The 23,492-nt window shown below is 40.4% G+C and overlaps 1 protein-coding gene and 1 long non-coding RNA gene across 2 annotated transcripts in view; one reads left to right on the top strand and one right to left on the bottom strand.

The window, feature by feature from the left end:
* KBTBD11 (kelch repeat and BTB domain containing 11) overlaps nt 1-9,398 on the top strand; it is a 42,363-nt gene extending 32,965 nt beyond the window's left edge. The window contains exon 2 of the mRNA XM_044290573.1: nt 1,762-9,398. Coding sequence (XP_044146508.1) covers nt 2,491-4,434 — 1,944 coding nt within the window. The 5' untranslated portion in view covers nt 1,762-2,490 and the 3' untranslated portion in view covers nt 4,435-9,398. The remainder of the gene's footprint in view (nt 1-1,761) is intronic.
* Nucleotides 9,399-10,683: 1,285 nt separating this feature from the next.
* LOC122934084 lies at nt 10,684-23,153 on the bottom strand. Its single transcript, XR_006388632.1, has 4 exons — nt 22,977-23,153; nt 13,863-13,933; nt 13,068-13,178; nt 10,684-11,208 (listed from the first exon to the last, which is right to left on the bottom strand). It is a non-coding gene; the product is annotated as an uncharacterized LOC122934084 (long non-coding RNA).
* Nucleotides 23,154-23,492: the final 339 nt, after the last annotated feature.

Genomic DNA, 23,492 nt, shown 5'->3' on the forward strand with positions numbered 1-23,492 from the left:
CCATGATTGGTTGCCATGGACAACAAGGCCAGTTTATCTTTTAGCCAGTTTTATATATCTGCCATACTGAATGAAAGATGTAGTTTTCTTTGACTATTTCTTTAGATACAAAACACTCAGTTTCAGTTTTGTTTGTGTGATGTTTTGTGGCTCCTGCATGTGAGTCCAGCCTTAGTAGCTAGTCTCTACAACGTAAACGTGGACTGGCATATACTGTTGTAGACAGTATATTTTTTTTAACACTTGGCATGCATTAAGTAAGCAAGTAATTGTTCTCAGATTTTGTAGTACACTGATTTATCTTTGTATTATATTCTGTGACCTTGACAGAGAGAACATTAGGCGAATGCCATATTGTGCAGTGGCTGAGTGCCACATCATGGCCTTCAGCTTTATCTTGTGTGATATTACACAAATGTTACAGTTCGTTCCTTAAATATTCTTTCAAAGATCCTTTCAAGGGAATCTGTCTAAGAGCAGCATAAAATAGTGACCGATATCCTTAGCAAAACCAATAAAAAATAAAACTGATGACAGCAGTGACTTACCTCCAAAGGAAGCAGACCATGCAGCTGGACCCCTGGGGAAAAGGGGGTCCAGCCATGGAGGAAAGGCCCTGTCCCATAGTTACAGTTAATAAAAGAGCCCTTCCTTCTTGTGTCCCTGCCTGGGGCAAAGACCCTGCCTTCTGGATCCACATCATAAGATATGGAATCATAAATCATATATCATTCACAGCGGCTTTTTTCCCACATTAAACCACAATTTATTGTAAAACCCCAGTTCAAAATAAGTGGGGACATTGTAAAATGTAAATAAATGAGAAAAGCAGAATGCAATGATTTTCAAATCTCATAGACCCATATTTTATTGAGAAAAGATCATACAACACATATCCGATGTTGGAAGTGAGGCATTTCACGAAACAAATTAATTAATTTAGAACCTGATGGCAGCGACGCATTTCAAAAAAAGTTAGGAGAGTGCCATGTCTACCATAGTGTAGCATCACCTCATCTTTTATCAATAGTTTTTAAACATCTGGGAGGTGAGGAGAACAATTCTTGGAGTTTTGGGAGACGTATATTGCCCCATTCTTGTCTCATGTAGGATTCTAGCTGCTCAACAGCAGTTGAAAGATGTTTGCTCGCTCATCAGCTGGCTCAATTATACAGGCCAGTTATCACGATAATGGGCCCTAAAAAAATGGTGCCATCTAATAGGATCCTAAGGCTTTCAGCTTTATTTTTTGGAGGTTGGAGGGGTTTTCTACATTTTGGTAAGTGAAAAATATCAGTGCATGTGTCAATATTACTGTACATCTCTGTGTATTCTACTACCTGGGTATACAAAAGTTTTGTAATATGGGTTCTACTTCTCCTCTAGTGATAACTAGATCAATAGGGCCAAGCTAAAGCTAGATGAATAGGAGCAATTTCCAGACCATAAAAATTTGATTCTTCTGTCTCCACAAACACTTAATGACTTGTCAGATATAGATTGCAAAGGGCAGAAATCCCTTACATGTAATGCAGTACATTTCCACTTAGACGAACCTGTCACTTACCTCCTGCTTTTTGCTTTTACTAATGTTCTTATAGTTTGACTCTAGGAGGGTGTGTAGGCTAATATTGGCCTTGAATTAGGATCCTTAAGAGAAACTACTCTTGGCACTTGTCAATAAATAATGAGATATTGGCATATTAATGTGTTTTTCATCTCTTTCCGCAATATAAGTCTTTTTTTTATTTTTTATTACAGGCCACAGTGAATAACTGGAAAACCAAAATGTACAGTATAATAAAATCAACTAAGAGAGCCAAATCTGATACACAGAAATATATGCAATGAACGCTCTATTTGAAAGCTGCTTAACTTCTGAAGGGAATTATATCCGTCCTGCAAGTGTCACCTTAAAGATAATCAAATGTGACTCATTCCTGTGAGATTTCTGCAGCTGAAGGATTGTACGTACAACATCCATTGACCGTCTAGTCAGCAGTGCTGAGCCTAGGAGATACTAGATACTCTTAGATAAAAAAAATCCCCCATTTACCAGTTATGTGGACTAAAGTTGAGCCACTGTCCTAAATGTGAAGAATGGGCCGAACATGATTAGTAAACTGTGAACTGCAATTTTAGATATTCTGGTTTTTAAGGTATTTTCTGGAGAATAATTATTTTTCAGTAACACTAAATACAGTAACAGAGCTAAATCTTCTTATTGGAACTGGATAGTAATAAAATTACAACAATCCTTTCTGAGCAAACATTGGAGGTTGAACATAGAAAGAAGTTCAAGAGTTCAGTTTTATGTGGTGCAGTCCTGACACACCTCTCAGCTCTCAGAATCAGGATCAGCAGTGTGTGAAAGGCGCAGTGTTGAAACAAACCGTATCTGGTGTAATGCCAGAAAAACAACAGTGACACAAGAAAATCAACAGTAAAAGCTCCAAGGTTATGTGACAGCAGTCTGCAGAAACCACGAATATGGATACTGCCTTGTCTATTGCTCCTTACCCCAGTGACTTGAAGGTAAATGATGGAAGCAAAGGGACCTCTACAAGGAGGACATGTGAGTACAGTGTGGCCCCTGGAGATGGGTTGGAGGCAAGCTCTGAAAAACATGCAAACGGCAGTGCAAAAGACTGCTTACCCCACACCAATGGTGGCTACAGTCTTGAGTCTGACACTGTTGTACAGCCTATGCTTAGTTTGGAAATTTCTAGGCAAGTAACCTCTAATGATGCTGAGGACATATCAGTCTCTGAACCACTGAGTGAAGGTAGCATGGCACTGAGTGGAAGTCAGTGGGATATGAACAATGTGTCGGAATTGGAAGAGGATAGTGAAGAAAGAAGTTTATCCGAATCTATCTCAATCAGTGAATATCTACAAGCTCAAGCAAGACAATCTAATGCAGATTTTGGAATCAATAAAACTGAAGGGAATCTGGAGAGAAATATTTTAACTGGTAACACTGAAACCCCTGGTGAACCAGACCTGGTGATTGAGGTGACTGGGGGGCAAAGGATTAAAGCACATAAGTCCATTTTGGCTGAGAAGAGTGATTATTTCAGGGCCCGATCATCAAGAGACATTCTTAAAATTAAGGGTGTAAGTTACCAGACTTTACAGCTGCTCGTGGATTATATTTACAGCTCAAAACTGGAAGTGAAGCAAGAAAATGTGGTGGAGGTGATCAGTGGGGCAAAGTTCCTGCAGATCCCATGTGCCGTGCAGTGTGCCATGGACAGTATGAGGTCCCAGATATCACTCAAGAACTGCTATCAGGTGCTCTATATTGCAAAAAAGCAAAGACTAAATGAGCTCAAGGAAGCTGCTTACAAATTTATGAGTGACCATTTTCTACAGGTTCTTAGAGACCCAAATGTCTATGGCAGACTGACGGGTGCAGAAAGAGACTTAATATTACAACGTAGAATGGATGGAAAGCAGTGTTTGGTGGTGGCCGAAATTAATGATGCTTTCGAACGAATGAGCAGTAGTAGTAGACCTCAAAGCCGAGAGAGCAGTAGACCCCAGAGTCCTTCATCAGTTTTTTCCATTGAAGATGATGGAACTACTTATCAGGTCCAATGCTTCACCGAATCCACAAGGAGATGGCGGTCTTTGACAAAGATTCCAGAGGAGGCAAACACTAAAGGTTGTGGAGTATGTGTTCTGTATAACTATTTGTTCATTGCTGGGGGAATTAAAGGTAGCGGTGAAAAAGCAAAACTTTCTGACCAAGTATTTTGCTACAACCCTTTGACTGACACCTGGGATAAGGTCCGATCACTCTCCCAACCACGCTCACAGTTGAAACTTATTGCTCTAGATGGTTATTTATATGCTATTGGTGGAGAGTGCCTATTCACAGTGGAAAAATATGACCCCCGTCTTGACCGTTGGAGCTCAGTAGCTTCATTACCTAAGGGTGCTTTCGCTGTGGCCCATGAAGCTACAACATGTAATGGTGAGATATATGTATCAGGTGGGACTCTTTTTTACCGTCTACTCAAATATGATCCCAAACATAATGAATGGCAAGAATGTCCTTACAATAACAGCCGCCGAAGGTCTGCTGGTATGGTATCCCACAAAGGCTGCATATACCGATTTGATATCAGTCGTGAGCATGGCCTTAGTGTTTTCACCTATAATTCAATGGCCAGGCACTGGAGTGATGGAGTCAACCTACATCCTGGTCCAGGGCCACCTCCTCCCAGTTTGCCATTTCGTTGCACAGTCATGGGGGGCAACATCTATTGCTTGAACAGAGCTGTAACACTAGGAGTGCCACTGCCACCAGAAGGAACTGGAGGAGAAATGGGTAGTTGTCAACTTGAGCTCTTTCCCTCACCAGAAGAAGCAAAAGGGGTCCTATTTCCGTTTGTTCTCTATTTGCCTGAGAATAGATCCTACCATTAAGACCAAGACTATACTGCGTATGTGTCTTGCTTTATTGGCATGTTTTTAAACGTCTGTCTGTATCATTGTCTGTCTGACACATTTATGCCAGGTTTATTTCCTGAAATGCATGCCTATCACTGTACAAAGATCATGAATACACATATTATATGCATTATTGGAGATTCCCTAGAACCAGCCTACAGACCTTTACCAAGATGAATTTTGCATGTGTTAGTTATTGTTATGTATTTACAGTCTAATGAACCTTGTGATGGGGACGTTTGATATGGTCAAGAAAACAATAAATGGAGATAAACTAACCTGGATTTTAAGAATAGCTGCTAAAATCTAGAGCCAAGTGTTAAAAGAAACTATTATACACTTCAGTTATTACCATATGCTCTAGTGATGATATAACTGTTGACATTGGAGCGTAGATGGGAAACAATGGTGTGATCAATGATAACCATTTAGATGATAGCCTTTGTTTTCCCAAACCTATAGAATGACAATGCCAGCAACAACATTACTGCTCTTATATGTGCTACTATGTTCATAACCCTCAATATTATTATTTGTATAATGTGATGACACTGTGGGTCACAAATACAAACTACTGCAAATTGAATGTATGTCTATGACAACCAGACAACAGCATCCCTTATCCTCGTAACAGGACCCCTACCTTCCATGTACCGTTTATATGCTTGGTATTTTCATGATTTTTGGGCCCACCTTAAAGTGGCACTGTGCTTTAGGAAAACTTTTGATATGTTATTGTGCAAGTGCTCAGACCCCCGCCGATAGCTAGATAGAGGAAAGAGAAGCAATCATTCAACTGCTGTTCAACCATCAACTTTCTTCTATCTAAGGGTACAACCATACATTCAGGTTTCTGCACACAGTTTTGGAAGACAAAATCAGGAGTGGATCATAAAAGGAGAGAAAGTATAAAGGACAAATAGACGTCTCTTTTTGGGTTTTAGCTTCCAAAACTGCATCAAGTAACCTGACTGTGTGGTCGTACCCTAATCTGTATGGCCACCTTTAGACACCAGGGTCCTACTGCTACCTTTTCACTCCTTATTACTGTGCTCCTAATCTAGCTATTTCTCAATTACTATGGGCTGCACCACAGTTTTTTTTTTCTTAGATAACCCGAACCATGTACACCGAACTTGAAAACACAAGTTTGCTCATCCCTAATTATATTGTAAACCATAGATTACTATGATTTTCTGGAACACAAGTTATGTATACATGAAAGTAAATGTTTTATATATTTGCTGTCAATGGCAAATAGATCCAAAAATATGGTTCTGTGTTAATGCATGTTTGCCTCGTATATGCTTTCCCCTTTAAAAAAACTGGTCAGTATATGCATCTGTGGTAGGACACAAACATGGTGTTTTTACTGCCCCTCCTAAATATTTGATCATTTATACAAAGTAACAACTCAATGCTTATTTTATATCCATGTACATGTAACCTACAAAACTAGAATCCATGGAGGCATTCACAATAACTGCAGCTGTGAAATCTAATTCTGCTCATATTATGCTTATAATGAATTGTGACTGATTACTTAACTACATTAGCACCATCATTATTTCACAGAATCTTCATTTTTCTGGCTGTGTACAGGCATATTTGACCCTCTCCTTGGCCATATTTCTGGCATGAGGAATACAGATGGCAACTTCCTGAAATACCATGTTATCTTTGTAGTTAATGTGGCCTTTAAACATTTGTTTTTCCAGTACCATTGCTGTTTCCCTAGAGACTAGCATAACATGTAAAGTTACAATAGGAGGTATTTATCTTTTGTTAGGAAGCTTTAAATGCTTTAGGATAATGGAACCACAATGGAAAAGCTCCCTCCATGGGAGAAAATAATGGAAAGTCAATTTAACATTCCATTACAAAGCAATTTTCTTGTACGCACACTTAATGATACTGGGAAACACAACATAGGTATAGCATAGTAGCATGAATAGTGTCTTCACATTTCACTTAAGCTAGGATTATTCCATGTTATAATGGCGTTTCCATTATTGGATATATACAGTACCTATATATAAATATCAGGATATTGTGCTTTCATCGGAATAGTGATGTGTTTCAAGGGAACCTGTCAGAATCTACATGTCCCCTAAACTGTCCACAGTACCTTACAGCTGATGTCATCTGGTTTCTAATGATGTGCTTGTCCAAGCTGTCCAATGGGCGTGATAACGGTAAAACAACTTTTATGCAGCTGCATTCTGTATGCAAACGAGGATCTTGAAGTCAACGGGGCAGCGGCTTTCACACTTGAAGTCAAGATTGCAGGGCCCCCCTCCTGGCCCTTTGCGTTTGATGGGCTCTTTCATTGATATCTCATGTGTGTGCCAGAGAACATTATCATACAGTGCATACGGCGCATGCATAAGATCTGAAGAAGGAATTGCGCATAAAATAAATGTAAAAGCCCCTCAATCAAAAGCAAGGGGGTGTAGCAAGCTTGACTTCAAGCAGGGTTCCTTTAAAAGGGCAGGATAGGGTCTGTTTAAACTTTGTGTTTTCCTAAGGCCTGATTCAGACAGCTATTCAGATTTCAGACCGCAATATATGGACATATTTGGATGTCCATATGGTGTCCGGGTGCATCCGTTTTTCCCCCCTAAACTGTTCATTTGATGATTTGAGCCTTGAATGGAAAATTACAAGAATGGTGCATGCTCTAAGTTTCTCAGCACAGATGATGACTGGTGCTGATCCAACTGAATAGTGAATTGCACCATTTATTTTAATGCATACATGTGCAGGTATAGTGCAGATAGCACACAGACGGGAAATACAGTGGTTATACACATACTTTATGATTACATTTGGCAAAACTGGCCCATTTTGGAAAGATAGGCCCTAATGTGGATGCGGACCTCTTGACCCTCTAGCACTTGCTGGATGTCAACATGTCAACATGCCCGATCCTTTGTTCCCACAGGAGAGAAAGCATTGCATGGTATCTGTAGGTGTCTTATTCTCCTCTCCACAATGAAATTAACATGACATTTGCTGTGGATACCACAATGTAAAGGTTTTTTTTTCTGCTTTGAATGTATTGCAGTATTGCACACTAAGTTTAGTGGACATCCAATGTACAACTGTGGTCCTCCAGAGGAAGACCTGCATGCAAATCAGTTTTAGCAAACAGGGGGGTCTGAATTTCTTAGATTCAACTTGTAAAACAACTTGCTATAAGCATTGATTGAATTATGATGCAATACAGGAGTGTTATTATATTGAGAAAAATTATATGATAGGCAGCTATTGAGGCACGTAGACCCTTTACCAGAATGTGCTATTGGAAAGGTTATGGGATCTATACATCCAACCTATAACTGTCAGTGTCTATAACCAATTCTGCATGTCATTCTTAATGCATTCCTTTTAGTAATTTGACACATCAAGAAGGTGAAACAGAAAAGAATGCTGTTCGAGTTTTAACAGAACTAAGTCTTTGAAAATCTCTGTTTTCCTGCACAAACCAGCTTTTTATTCTGCTATGCTGTAGGCAATCCACAGTTCATGTAATGCATAACTTAATGGTTGAGTAGCACACTCAACGCTTTCAGATTGCAGCTAAGAATATTTGATGATTTGAAGAGAATCTCCTTGCATACAGTTCTCTTTCTGAGCCAGTGAATGCAGTCATTTATATTTTATACAGCTGATTATGATTATCAAATTTATACATGATATAAATTGTGTTTTGTATTCTGCATAATGAGTTGGATGTATTTTATGATATAGCACTGCTACCCAGTGTGATATATGGCCTTCTTCTGATTCAACACAATAATCGGGGATCTCGGGAATTGTGAAGATGAAAGCTGGATTATTTTAAGTCTTCTAAAAGTCTTTTCTTTGATGACAAAAAAAAAATCATCTGATTGTATTTGTATTCATATATCACTTTTAGGCACAGTGGCCCATATTTACTAATCCTGTAGATCAGTGTTCCTCAACTCCAGTCCTCAGGGCCCACCTGCCCGTCATGATTTGAGAATATCCCACAGAACGAATACCTGTGGTAAGTCCTGATGCACGGACATTAATTACATCACCTGCTCAATACTAAGGAAATCCTGAAAGCATGACCGCCAGTTGGGCCCTGAGGACTGGAGTTAAGGAACTCTGCTGTAGATTACATAAATCTAGACAGACTGTCTAGACCTGTATCAGATTTATCAAAGGGCCCAGGCTGGATGATAAATATGGTGCAAAGATAGACTCTTTTCTTTGACTCTGTTGTACTATTGGTTGGGTGACTTTGACACATTTTTAAGCCACAGTTGTTGCACAATTTTGGTGCAAAATGGCACATCTTAGGCCCCTCTCCATTTCCTGCAGGTTAATCCAATAGCTTCTGAGCAGAAAGTGATTTTCAAGAAGGAAGCATTGATTTGGCAACTTTTGTACAGCTCCAAAAAATATTAAGGGGGTTAAATGGGTTCTCCGGGAATTAAGAAAATGAAAATATATAAATATTACTTTATTATAAATATATTGCCAAATACCTTTCATTAGTTATAACTAATGGCTCGTTTTGTCTAGGAAGCAATGATTAGGAGAAACAAAATGGCCGCCGTCCTGACAATTTACTTCACAACACTGAATTAATGAAGAAAGGGATTTTATGTGTTCAGTTGGCTTAAAAACTCAACAGAAGACCCCAAGTGGGCTACATACAGTGAACATACAATTTTTGGTTAACAATTAAAAATAAGTATATCATTTTTCTATAACAGTTTCTAAACTAAAGTTCCCGACCTTGGCTTACAAGAATTTGGGGGACATTTATTTATACAAGTCTTCAGTCCCACAGCACTACCAGAGGAGGCACCAAAGCCTCTACATAAGTTTGGCGCTTGGTCCAACAGGCCGTGTGACAGCCTTACATCTAGACCAGCTCCCTTGCAGGCATAGATTTAAGCAATTTTCCAAAGCAAAAAACAGGTAGAGAAAGGATAAGTGAACCTGCTTCACCACCCACTTGAAAAGTGGCGTGAGCGTGGAAAAGTCTCAAATTTTGCTGCAAAAGTGGGATGCAACAAAATCAGCATTTTTAATATGCCACAAAGGGGCGTAGATGAGTCAATAAATGTCCCCTTATATTTCTGAAGTATTTGGTCTTTTTTAGGGTTTAATAAATGGAAACTGTTAGTCCAAAAAGAGCATCTATGATCAAGCACTGACAATAATCCACAAGGAAAAGACCATGTACAAGAAAAGTGAGAAGTGAATGAAAGCACTAAAAACTGTACAACATGTAGGGAACACCTACCATATTTTTCGCCCTATAAGACGCCCCCCCCCTTCCCCCCAAAGTAGGAGGAAAATGGCAGTGCTTCTTATGGGGCGAAGGCTGCCATTTTTACACTGATACACCGCCGACTGCAAGCTGCACAGTGCGGCCGGTGTGTGTATCAGCGAGGGGGGAGGAGGGGCTGGGGGCTGACCTTTAGTTTTGTAATGGCAGCGGGGCCTGGTGCAGTCACTGTATTCTATTGCACTGGGCCCCGCTCACTGTACTAATGCTATCTACTGTAACTGCAGGCATGCAATGGTTAACTATAGATATGTTCGATCCAGTGTTGAGCAGCCTGTTCTTACGATCATAGCAGGCTGGAGGCAGGAGGCTGGGCGGGCACTGGCAGCGTAACTTCCTACGTCACGTGCCTGCTCCACCCACTTTATGAATGAAGTAGGCGGCGCAGGCACGTGACATAGGAAGTTACGCTGCAGTGCCCTCCCGCCCTGCCTCCAGCCTGCTATGATCGTAAGTACAGGAGGCTCAGCACTGGGTCAAACATATGTATAGTTAACCATTGCATGCCTGCAGTTACAGTAGATACCATTAGTACAGTGAGCGGGGCCCGGTGCAATGGAATACAATGACTGCAATGGGCCCCCACTGCCATTTAAAAACTAGTGTAGATGCCAGCCCCCACCCCCTGTATTGGGAGTCATTCACAGTGGCTGACACTGTTATGGGGGAGATCTGTGGATGTCAAGTAGCATAAGATGCTATTTATCTGTCATCCACAGATGCCCCCATAACAGTGCCATGCACAGACCCCCATAACAGTGTCAGCCACATACCCCTATAACAGGGCCATCCACAGACCCCCATAATAGGTGTCATTCACAGACCCCCATAATAGGCGTCATTCACAGACCCCCATAACAGTGCCATCCACAGACCGCCATAATTGTGTCATTCACAGGCTACCATTAGTTCAAAGCCCACCAAAAGCACACCTTTTGGTTCAATTTTTTTTTCTTATTTTCCTCCTTAAAAACCTAGGTGCGTCTTCTGGGCTGGTGCGTCTTATAGGGTGAAAATACGGTAAGTCATTTTTGGTCTAAAGAGAGTTTGATCTACCATTTTATTGAGAACTGAAGCTGTAGTACTGACATGAGCCAAACTAGAGAAGACAAAAAGATGCTAGAAAAAAAGTTTATACAAGTAAGATATATAGTCTTTAAGCTTATGTGGTAGTAATGACCTTTATCTAATACAGAACCAAATATACTGGCACCTTCACAAGGCAAATGCTCTCTTCTGATTTATTATGTAATGTACTGTGTATAAGCATAACTTACAATATAGAATACTGTTTATATGTACAAGTATCTTCTACCACTCTGCGCCCTTTCAGTGGCACGGTAAAGGAGAGAGCAGTACCTGCTGTAATTTCTTCCTGTTGTTGCTCCATCTGGCTCCTCTTAGTGCATGTAGTATGCCTATGGAAATGAGAAGGTTATGACTTGAGCTTTCGTACTGGCAACAGTTGGCAGTTGTAAAATATCTCAAAAACTACTCTATAGTTGAGATTTAAAATGGACAAATATTTTTTTACTCAACTGCCTCTACATCTGACACTATGAATAATAAGGCATGGTTACACCTCCAGTCTCTGAGGTTCAAAAGCGAAAGGATTCAACACAAGGTAGTAGAACACACAGATGTTTTACCGCCATCAATGCCAAGGCAAAATAGTTGGCACTTACTCCGTATTGCTATTCATGTATTTAGTATTTCTGTATATACTGTAGCATTACTATGTGAATACTTTTGCTCTGAAGTGTTCGTTGTATATGTCCGTCCTGCTAACATCTCATAGCTTTGTTGCTCTGGTTTACAGAAATGCATTTATTGTTCAACAGAATTTTTTATGCTCCAATGCACATTTTTTTTTAAATGAAAATTTAGTACTATGTTAGTTAAATAAAACTGGAAATATTTAGGTATTTCGATAATTATTTAATTTAAGTCTATTCTTGGATAATTTCCATTGTTCTGGCCATTCTCGGCTTGTTTTGTATTTCTACTGTTCCGTGAAGCTGCACAATGCTATGCATTTATTACCAGTTGAGCATTTTAATATGCATTGTATATCCTCTTTGTACCTGCTTTTGCACTTATTAACTTTTCCTTGAAAAAAATTAGTCTTTTCTGCTAATTTCCAACCTTAGGGGTTTTAAAAGCTAAGTCTTTGTAACTGACAGCTAAGCTGTTTTAGCCATTAAAGAAGCCACACATTTGCACATTAGTTTACTACATTCCAAGAATTGCTAAACTCAATATTACTTTAATATGCGGATTATTGTGATCAATATGTATACGACTTGCTAAACATGAACTTTAGCAACTCTGGAAATTGTTTCTGCGCTTTTTTTCTCTGTATCTTGAATTTGATGGAATTCTGTGTTATTACAAATAAATTAAAGATGATCTTGTACTATTAAAAACAGTGTTCTAATAGAAGTCTCAGGTCCCTTTTTCACGTATTCATTGAAGGTTTGACACATGAACGTTTTTAAACGAGGTTTACAGCTGCAGTAAATTCCTTCAGTCCAGTTGGGGGCCTCAGTTGCCTTCATTAATGAAGCTAAGGGCTGAAATAAAAAGTTCTTAGAAGGGTTCCTCTGAAGATTGCAGAACCTATTGCTACCTTTCTGCTGACTATATGTGTCCTGAAGCACAGAATATTTTCACAGCAGAATATCAATACATGTTGTCTCTCTTTTGACAAATCACAAGGACAAGTAGAAGACCCATCAAAAGTGGTTCCAACTGATTAGTTAATGGTTACAAGGCCATATTCCTGTTTGCAGTACAGACAGAATTTACTGATTCAAGTCTACTGATTATGGCAGTTTGTGGTAATAATCCTAATGTTTGTTCTGTCTATAGTTTTTAATTAATGTTACATGCCTCCCATCTAGGGGAATAACTAGAGTGTTATTGGTCCCAGGGAAAATTTCGGAACCTATGCCCCCTCCAACCACCACCACCGGCAATTTGCTTGGATGCTCAAGACCCGATGATGTAGCTAGGATCTATATATGCCCCCTCCTCAAAAATAAAATATCTATTTATGTATATGATAATAATACATCCATGCATTAATACCACTTTTCAAGTAAATACTGTTAATGAACAAAGCCCAGTAAAGAAAGACCAAAGTAACAACACAATGTGACTGAATAACACCATATGGAAATCAAATAGAAACACTATACTAAAACCAAAATTATCACTATATAAAAAATACCAGTTTTACACAGGCACTGTATAGACCAAACCTATAAGTGCTTACAGTACAGTAGAGTATCCAGTGATATCCTCCCAGATTGGAATCTTTCACTTTCAGTTTTCTTCCCCATACAGCCCAGACTGCCATGAAGACTTCTTCCAGCTCAACTTGTGTCTGCAGAGTGTAATGCAAAGACATCTTTGACTCTTCACTTTTCCAGCACCATGAGTAGTTATGCCCGTTTGTGTCCTATACAAAAGTAATGCCCCTTTTTGTGTCCCCATACAATTGTAATGCCCTCCTTTGTGCCCCTAGACAATAATAATGCACAACTTTTTGTGGCCCCATACAATATAAATGTCCTCCTCTATGGCCCTACATAATATAATAATACTCTCCCCATTTACATCAATAAAATAAAATAAAACTCACTCCCAAAAGAGAGGAAAGAAGGTCATTTTTCTCAAACTTTGGCTGGCCTAGTAACCTCCATATTTTTTCTTGAGTGCTATACACCATTCACTGTGACTATTCAATACATAATTAGTGCCATGTATTTTTTAAAGTCTACTGTTGCCCTGAGTTCCATACTCTATATAATGCCATACAGGGCCAGTCAGTGTATAGAGTGCAATAGTTTGCCCAAATAGTTATCTAGTGTCACACAGTGTTACACTAAGCCCACATAAAACCATACAGTGCCCCCATACTGAGAACTCATGCTATGAGGACCATACTTTGGGCACATAATGCCCACTCATTGTTCTAGAGAAAGAGGGAATACACAAACAGGCAGCACTTCATATGCCGTACTGTTGGATGCTTTCTGTAATGGCAAATGGTAAGTATTTTACTCACTTATATACACAGAATTAATGGTGCCCTGTGTCGGTCTTCGCTTGTACTTTTGCCTGCGTCCTGACTGGTGGCTGGAGAGATAGCAGAAGAAAATGAAGAAAGAAGCAGGGTGAATCTTCAGTGGTGCTGTATCCAGAGCAGTAAACCACAGGCTACGTATACTAATTAATATTTATTGTAAAACAATGCGTTTCAGAGGCAAATTGCCTCCTTTGTCAGGCCAGTTATATAATATTTGAGGTCATCCCTTTATTTAAGTGGCATGTGTTGCTTTCCTGCTAATTAAAACCAGATACTGAAACATTTTTCAATCTGTTTTTTATTCTTTGATTGTAGATTTTAAAATTTTATTTTCACTACATGATTATTGCAGTAGCCATCCTGCCATCCTGCTTTTATCAACATTTAGAGATAGGCTTTATAGCAGCCACATGGAAGCAGTCAATGTGCAGGGAGGGTGAGTAGATACATTGTGACCATCCTATTTTGTGAAATATGGATTCCTTGTTATCTATCAAGAGGTGTTATCTTTTATTGTATATCTGCCTGTGATCATAGTGCAAAAGACTGCTGAGAAGTGATGTCCATAGAGCAGAAAGTGTCAGCCTGTTAGCAAACTTAGAAGCAAATTATCCAACTATATCACTATATAATGCCTGAATAGTAAAGGGGGTCATGGTGGTCTCAAGAAGGTCATCTAGTGCAGTAAAGGAGTTATTTGTTACTAACCCATCCATGTGTCAGCAATGTAATAGGAAGATGAATGAGATCAGACTGGCTCAAGATGACCACGCTAATCAGCTTCCCTTTCCTTCCCTCTACGTGACTGCAGATTAGTACAGAGCAGGAGACGGAGAGGACTTTGCGGCTATGATGTAACAGACCCTCAGTTTTCTCCATTTCTGGGTAGAGCACTCAGTGTAAATGAGCGTTCTATCTGACTAGTGGAAATGATGGAGCAGAATGTGGGGAATTGCATGGGATTTTGATGCCTTTTTACCCTTTTTTGGTTTTCTCAACATTTTAAATAAAAAATGTTGGAGAAGGTGGGAGCAGCGCAGCCCTACCACAAATCTACAGCAGACATCATTTCATTTTGTGGGGCATGGACAGCCAATGTTGCACCCAAACTATTAAGAGGTGTGAGCACTTCTTACCCCAGCACAAATTGCTCCCAATTTTTTCCACCACACTCTCATAGGGTTTCTTGTAAAGGTCTTATGCCACCTCATAAAACCAGCCATACTTTTTGATGGCTTGTAATATTCTTATAACTAACAGTAGGGGGTGCACTATCTCATATGCGTGACTATATGTGCTGTTGTATCGTTTCTCTAAGTCTCTGTCTTTTAGCACATAGAAAGAACAAAAAAATAAATGCAATAAGAATAAAATACTAAAGAGCTCTATTCTGGAAGGCAGCACACAAAGCAGATGGTATAATTATGTGATTAATCTTTCTGTTTAACTAGTGATTAGTCTTTTTCGTTAACATGCAGTTTTATTGGTTATAAAATAATGTTTTTGTGACTAATGCACAGCCAGAAATTAAAACTGCTACAATATGATAGTGGAGATGAGTCACAGCAAATCTGCTTCATTCTGCACCATTTGAAAGTGAGATTTTTTAGAAATGTACTTTCTATTTCATTTTACTGTAGCCAAAGCAGAGATAGTCAACCAGTACTGTACAAAAGCATAGTAGTCTGTAAATTGTGTAAAAATCTAGTAAAGTGGATTGTAATTTTAGTAGGAATGTTTGGCAGTGTGTATATCAAGCTCAGAACAACTGAATCTACGTGGTGGGTCATTATGTCTCAGCTTGTGCAATTATCACATGCAGGTCACAATGAAATGAAATAAAAAAAAAAAAGGAATTTAAAGTTGTTAAAACGATTGCGGTTGGATGGTAGCCCGGTTCATTTCAACTACTTTAGTACTGTTTGAATGGTTAGGCCATCAATATTTGATTGGCAGGGTTTGAACAACCTAACCCCCCATGATCAGCTATTCTGCAGTAGCTCTGGTGCCAGAAGTCGGTGCCGGAACTACTCAGATCTGTCGTTGTGTAATGGGCACAGCTGGTTACTGCAGCGCAGCTTCTATTCACTTCAACAGGAGCAGTGCTGCAGTACCCAGCTCTGTCCACTACACAGTGCACATGTGTAGTTCCAGTTTGCTTTTTAGAGCTAGAGCTACTGCAGGACCGTTGATTGGTGGGGGTATGGGATTTGGGACCCATCAATGTTAAAGCATTTCCCTTTTTGACTCACAATATCTTTAGGACTTATCTCTTCCATTTATATGGGTGGGCAGCAGTTCATTAAGCACCCAGGACTGCATTGCAGTCATCTCTTGCTAACCCCTTGTTCCCCTGCATAGAAAATTTCCCCCCACATCAGTGGCGTGCCTAAGATGTTTGGCACCCAGGGTGGGTCCTTTCTCTGGCACCCTTCCCCCCATACTTGTGCCACCTCACAGTAACATTGCCCTTATTTTACAACCTTTACAGTAATTATGCCCCTATATGTGCCACCTAATAATATCCACATTGTGCCCCCTCACGGTAGTTATGCCCATATTGTGCCCCCCCATGGTAGTTATGCCCACACTGTGCCCCCTCACAGTATTTATGCCCTTATTATAGAACCTTTACAGTAGATTTGTGCCCCCTTAAAGTACTTATCGCTTCATTGTGCTCCCCTCACAGTAGTTATGCCCTCTCTGTGCCCCTTTCACAGTAGTAATGCCCTATCTGTGCCCCCTTCACAGTGGTAATGTCCTGTTTATCCCCTGCACAATAGTTATGCCCTCCCTGTGCTACTTCAGAGTAGTTATTCCCTCACTGTGCCCCCATAACAGTTATACCCCTTCAAAGTGGTAATGCCCATTGTGCCACTTTATAGTAGTAATGCCCACTCTGTGCCCCATAACAGTTATGCCCCTTCACAGGAGTAATGCCCTGTGTACCCCCTTCACAGAAGTAATGCCCTCTTTGCGCCCTTCAAAGTAGTAATGCCCTCTGTTCCTCCTTCACAGTAGTAATGCCCTCTGTGTCTTCACAGTAGTAATGCCCATTGTGCCCCCTTCATAGTAATAATGCCCATTGTGCCCCTTTCATAGTAGTAATGCCCATTATGCCTCCTTCATAGTAATAATGCCCATTGTGCCCCTTTATAGTAATCTTCTCTGTGCCTCCTTTACAGTAGTAATGCCCTCTGTGCCCCCTTCATAGTAATAATGTCCATTGTGCCCCATTCATAGTAGTAATACCCATTATACCCCCTTCATAGTAATAATGTCCATTGTGCCCCCTTCATAGTAATAATGCCCATTGTGCCCCTTCATAGTAGTTATGCCCTCTGTGTCCCCTTCATAAATCAGTATGGTACATAATGGAATTTCCTTTTCCACTGTCTAGAGGGATCTATATATTTCTATGAATTTAGAAGCAGGGATAAATGAATGAAAAGTTTATGGACCACTTCACCTGCTGAGATCACTTTGCAGGAACTGGGTGGAGGAAGGGAGCAAGGAAACTACTGGGCATGCTAGTCCACCACTGAATGCAGGAGAAAGTGGACTGATGAGAAACAGCAGGGGGCTCTCCCAGAGAGGAAAAACAACATTTTTATTGCATGCCTATTGCAGTAATGTTTTATTTTAAATGCCCTATTCTATGCATATTAATTATTTTCATGGACTAACCTATTTAACTTGAAAGTATATTTTTGAGTTTGAGAAGAATCATTAAACATGCTCATTGGATTGCCATACAAGAGATAAGTAAGAGAAATATGATTAGAATAAACTACCTCAATAGAGCGCCAGAGGACTGGGAATAACCACTACCAGTAAAAAGAAAAATACTATTTAACCATAGGAAAATAATTATGGACCCACTGGTTGTTTAATGAAGGAGAGCTCCATGACATTGACTACTGTAGACCCAAGGACAATCTGGTAGAAGGGTAATGTCTCAGTCATCACCACAGGAAGGCTGCTCTCTACAGAAAACCAACTCTCAAGACACTTGCACCAAGGAAGCCTGTCAGGTGAAAACCCTCAGCTGTCTGACAAATAGACATGCGCACTCCACTACTAGGGGTGTATATTTAGATCTCTACATTTGTTTTGGTCAAGTTCAGACAGGTTAGGCATGTACCTGGATTTATGCATGTTGCATTCCTATGAATAGGACAGTCTCAGACATTTCACACAAAAAAATAAAAATAAATGGTGTGTGAATCCCACCTTAAACAACTTTGTGGTTGTATTTATTTAAAATACCCTACCTTTTTGTGTCTATGGCTCCTACTTAAACCTATATACTTCCATGGTAAGGTGCAACAATCCTAAACAACAAAATCGAGTCTACGAGTCTCTGAAGTAGAAATTTCAATCAAAACAAGACAGCTCACCACTCTTTAGTGAAAAACGCTTGCACGGGAAGGGATCATACCTAATTCCAAAATAAGATAAATTCCAGTAGGCGTACTATATCCAAGGTATGCTTTATTTTATCATATAATTAATCCATATAACAGGACGCGTTTCGGCCTTTATAGGTCTAGTCACGTGACATCTAGTCTAGTAGCATTTATAGGTCTAGTCACGTGACATCACCAATCAATTCAAACAGGAAATTACATCATTATAGTATCAAAATAGTATCAAAAAATATATAAATGGTATATATGGCCCCGCCCATACGCAAAGAATATCGTCAATGAACTTTTTCCACACCAGTGTATACACCAGAGTATACAAAGTGCTTTTCAAACGACGACTATATTTTTAGCGTATGGGCGGGGCCACTCACACCCCTCCACCAGCTGTTTGAACATCTGAATTAGGGTTGGGTGATATACCGGTATCACGATATACCGCGGTATTAAAAAAACGGCGATATGGCGATATCCCTGTTTCCTAAATACCGCTGTATATTTCGTGACGTCATCGCTTTAAAAACTGCGTCCGCGGCTGCCCTCCCCCATCATTATCTACCAGTTTCTTCCAGCAGCGGCTCCTCCTGCTTGCTCCGAATGTGCTGTCTCCGCCCACCGACCGACGTCTCACGTTGGAATCAGGTGACGCCCCCAGGCTGAGTTGAGCAGCGCAGTACAGCAGCGACTGATGAGTCGGCTCAGTCTCCAGTGAACCGAAGGTCAGGAGGGACTTACAATGTATAGTTATTGCTGCTGCCCCCCACAAGCCCCATACTGTATGTAATGTCTCCTTTTGTGGCTGCTGCCAGCTGCCCCCATACTGTAATGTCTCCTTGCGGCTGCGCTGCTGCCCCCAATACTGTAATGTCTCCTTGTGGCTGCGCTGCTGCCCCCATACTGTAATGTCTCCTTGTGGCTGCTGCTCTCATCATCATGTCTTCTTGTGGCCACCCATACAGTATAATGTCTCCTTTTGGCCCCCATACAGTAAAATGTCACATCTCCTTGTGGCCCCCCATACAGTATAACGTCCCCTTGTGTCCCCCCCATACAGTATAACGTCCCCTTGTGTCCCCCCATACAGTATAACGTCCCCTTGTGTGTCCCCCATACAGTATAACATCCCCTTGTGTGTCCCCCATACAGTATGGTGTCCCCCATACAGTATAACGTCTCCTTGTGGCTGCTCCCATACAGTATAATGTCTCCTTGTGGCTGCCCCCATACAGTATAATGTCTCCTTGTGGCCCCCCATACAGTATAACGTCTCCTTGTGGCCCCCCATACAGTATAACGTCTCCTTGTGTTTTTTTCTTTAAAACAGGTATTTATCGCTATATATATTGTTATCGCGATAAATTTTTTAATATCGTTATAGTCTGGATATTTTTGATATCGTCCAACCCTAATCTGAATGGGGTTTGGGAGGAGTTGAAGTTTACAATAACCTATGATCAGAAACCCCCACGTCTCATTTTGCCAACTGAATCAATAACCTGGAATCGAAGCTGGTTAACAGAATGTCCACGCTCCAAGAAATGTTTAGCTACAGGCTTGTCCACTTGGGCCCTTCTAATATTGCTCTTATGGGAATTGATCCGTTCACGGGCCTCCATCGTGGTCTCACCTATGTAGATGAGACCACACGGGCACGTGATCATATACACCACATCATGGGATCTACATGTAAAGATTTCTTTAATTTTGTAGATTTTACCACTGTAGGCAAAGGTATCTCCTTTCACCATATTGCCACAGTTGCAGCAGCCAAGGCAGGGATAACATCCTAACTTCCTTGGCACCAGATACCTTTGTCCATCACCTTGGGAGTCCCCAATTTCTGTCTTCACCAACTTATCCCGTAAGTTGGCACCTCTTTTGTACGCCATCATGGGGAAACTTTCAAACTCAACAATTGTAGGTAACCCTTTCTGCAGAATATGCCACTCCTTATGTATGATGCGTGTAATATCTCCACTAAGGGCACCATAAGTGGATACAAAGGGGATACATTTCTGATCCCTGTCTCTCTTCCTCCCTTGGAGCATGGACTCTAGGTCACATCCAGGAATTGTAATTCCTACAAAAGAGGTGTCAACTTACGGGATAAGTTGGTGAAGACAGAAATTGGGGACGCCCAAGGTGATGGACAAAGGTATCTGGCGCCAAGGAAGTTAGGATGTTATCCCTGCCTTGGCTGCTGCAACCGTGGCAATATGGTGAAAGGAGATACCTTTGCTTATCCCTACAGTGGTAAAATCTACAAAATTAAAGAAATTTTTACATGTAGATCCCGTGATGTGGTGTATATGATCACGTGCCCGTGTGGTCTCATCTACATAGGTGAGACCACGATGGAGGCCCGTGAACAGATCAATTCCCTTAAGAGCAATATTAGAAGGGCCCAAGTGGATAAGCCTGTAGCTAAACATTTCTTGGAGAGTGGACATTTGGTTAACCAGCTTCGATTCCGGATTATTGATTCAGTTGGCAAAATAAGACGTGGGGGGTGACAGGGATCGTATCCTACGTAGAAAGGAACTGAAGTGGATCTTTGAATTGAAGGCACTCCAGCCTTTTGGGATGAATATGGAGTTTTATGTGGGGAACTTATAGGTGATCCAAGTGACGCTAAGATGAATTTGTACCCTGTATAGTGATTTTTTAATTGATAACAGTTTTTTACACTAATTTTATATTCACTTATGTTTACTGTGTTTTATACATTGAACACTGCCTCATGATCCACCTGATTGAGGAACTGGCCCCCCTCTGTAAGTAAGAGTGCATATATGATCGCTTGCCTTTTTAAGATATAGAAATGAGGGCGGGTGGCTCTCTGCGCATCCTTAGCAACGGCGTGCTGCCTGGGTGAGGAGTGGGAGGAGACTCGGCATCACTGATGATCGCTTGGGCGTGTTAGTCTGCGATCATGTGACGATTGACTGACACGTGAGAGAATGGCCCCTCCTCCCCGGACATGCGCACCGGCTGCCGAAGGACGCGCTGTACGCGTGCACCATAGAGGTATGTGTTCTATTAGGTTTTATGCTCCATATGGGAGAACACTGATATATAGGATAAGCAGATTTATATGTATATATTAAGGTCACACTGTGAACAATTACTATAGTGTGCAATTATATAATTTGCCACGTCCGAATGTGTATGCGTGGCTTACACTTTTTAAACAGGATCTTTTGGATACCATTGGTTAAGAACACCAGTTCTTTTCTTTTGGACACATCTCACTTTTTACAAGTGATTAGGGATTTGGAAAACATCCCTGAGGATTGTTGGCTGGTGACTATAGACGTGGTTAGTCTATACACATCAATTGAGCACCAAAAAGGTATAGCAGCAATAGCATCTAAGTTACAGCAGAGTCATTACTCTATTGATTTTTGCTTGATTTGTTGAACTTCATGTCCTTCATGAAAACTATTTCCTTTTTGGTGACCAATTCTATGCGCAGCAGCGTGGGACAGCGATGGGCACGAATGTGGCCCCACCCTACACAAATATATATAAAAAAATTTTGCAATATGGAGTGGCTCTACTACTCCGTAGGATAGAGAGGTGCTCAATATCTAGGTGTGAACTCCAAACACCAGAAAGTTAAAAATTATTCAATATTGGAGATATGGCACTCAATATCTGGAAAGTTTGCTCAAAACAAATCACTTTATTGATGCAATTGATCTTATTAAAATGGTTAAAATGTCATACAAAATACGTAAATTGTACATAAATTAAATAGCATAAAGGTAAAACGTCACACTTGACAATATAAAAAATCACTTATAGTGTATATGTACACACATCAGACAGCGAATGGGTATTTGTCCATATTGTAATTGAATGAATCCAGAGAATTAAATTCCCAACACTATAATACTGAATATGTTGTTGCTCAATAGTTTTCAATGAGAATTAATCGAAAGTCACCATTAATTCGATATAATATAATCGCCGATTTTCATTATTATGGTGCAATCGCAGGATTTTCCGATTTAATTGTGAAATTTTTCCGAATATTTAGGAAAGTCACAGTTCATGAGATTTATCGGATTAAAGTTCGGGAGTTGTTAGCTCTAGGTGGCGTCCCACCTTTTTTCAAGCTATTTTATTCCCTTACCTCCACTTCTCAATATGGCTTATTCAATCGCCATTTCCTCAACGTCCCAAATATACGATTTCTCCTTACTTACAATTCTGTTGTAAATCAGAGTGTGTCACTCTGAGGAGTTTTTGAACTTGATATAGGACGAGTTGATCACTTAGGAGGTTATTGATGAGGGAGGTGTGACTGTAGATCTCCTTGCGTACGCCAAAAATGGTGGTAATGTGGGGTCCAGATTCCTCCCAGGGAGAGGGGTTACCCTCTGGAGATTCTAACAACAGCAATAAGTGCTAGTGAGATACGAACTTCACCAAAAAATAATAGTGAGCGCATAGCGCTCATTCATCAATAGCATCCTTTGAATCATCAACCTGATAATGTGGTGCGCAAACATTGGCACATTTTGGAGAAGGCGTATCCAACTATAGTGGAGTTCAAGAACCCACCACTTATATGCAATAGACATAATCCCAGTTTGAGGGATCATCTCGTACACTCGGACATTTGTATGACAGAGAAGGCTCCATTGCAGAGTACACTTACCCACCAGAAGGGAGGCACATTCCCTTGTCTCCACTGCATGCCATGCAGCAATGTGCAGAAGGGCCAGTATTTTCAGCATCCCGCACTGGAAAATCCTACAAGATTAAAGGTTATTACACCTGTAAAACAATGAACGTTGTTTACTTAATAAAGTGCCCGTGCGGCATGTTGTATATAGGGGAAACAATGCAGAAAGTAAAGAATTGAATTAACAAACATCGACAATTAGGAAGAAAAATCTATTCCCTATACCGTTTCATTTTCATAATCATAATTATTCTATAGCACAAGTCATTGAGTGGGTACATTAACCAAGGAGAGGAGGGCATCTGAAGAGGCTACTACTCAAAAGGGAGGCGTTCTGGATACATACCCTTGATACTTTACATCCTAAGGGTCTCAATAGGGATTATGAAGTGATGTGCTTTAATATGTTTTATTGCAGACTACTACAAAGCGATCGTGAGTGGAAGATCTTTTACTGTTGTAATATTCGCAAGGGTACCATTTATATAT

The sequence above is a fragment of the Bufo gargarizans genome, chromosome 4 (assembly GCF_014858855.1).
Source record: "Bufo gargarizans isolate SCDJY-AF-19 chromosome 4, ASM1485885v1, whole genome shotgun sequence".
NCBI classification, from domain to species: Eukaryota; Metazoa; Chordata; class Amphibia; order Anura; family Bufonidae; genus Bufo; species Bufo gargarizans.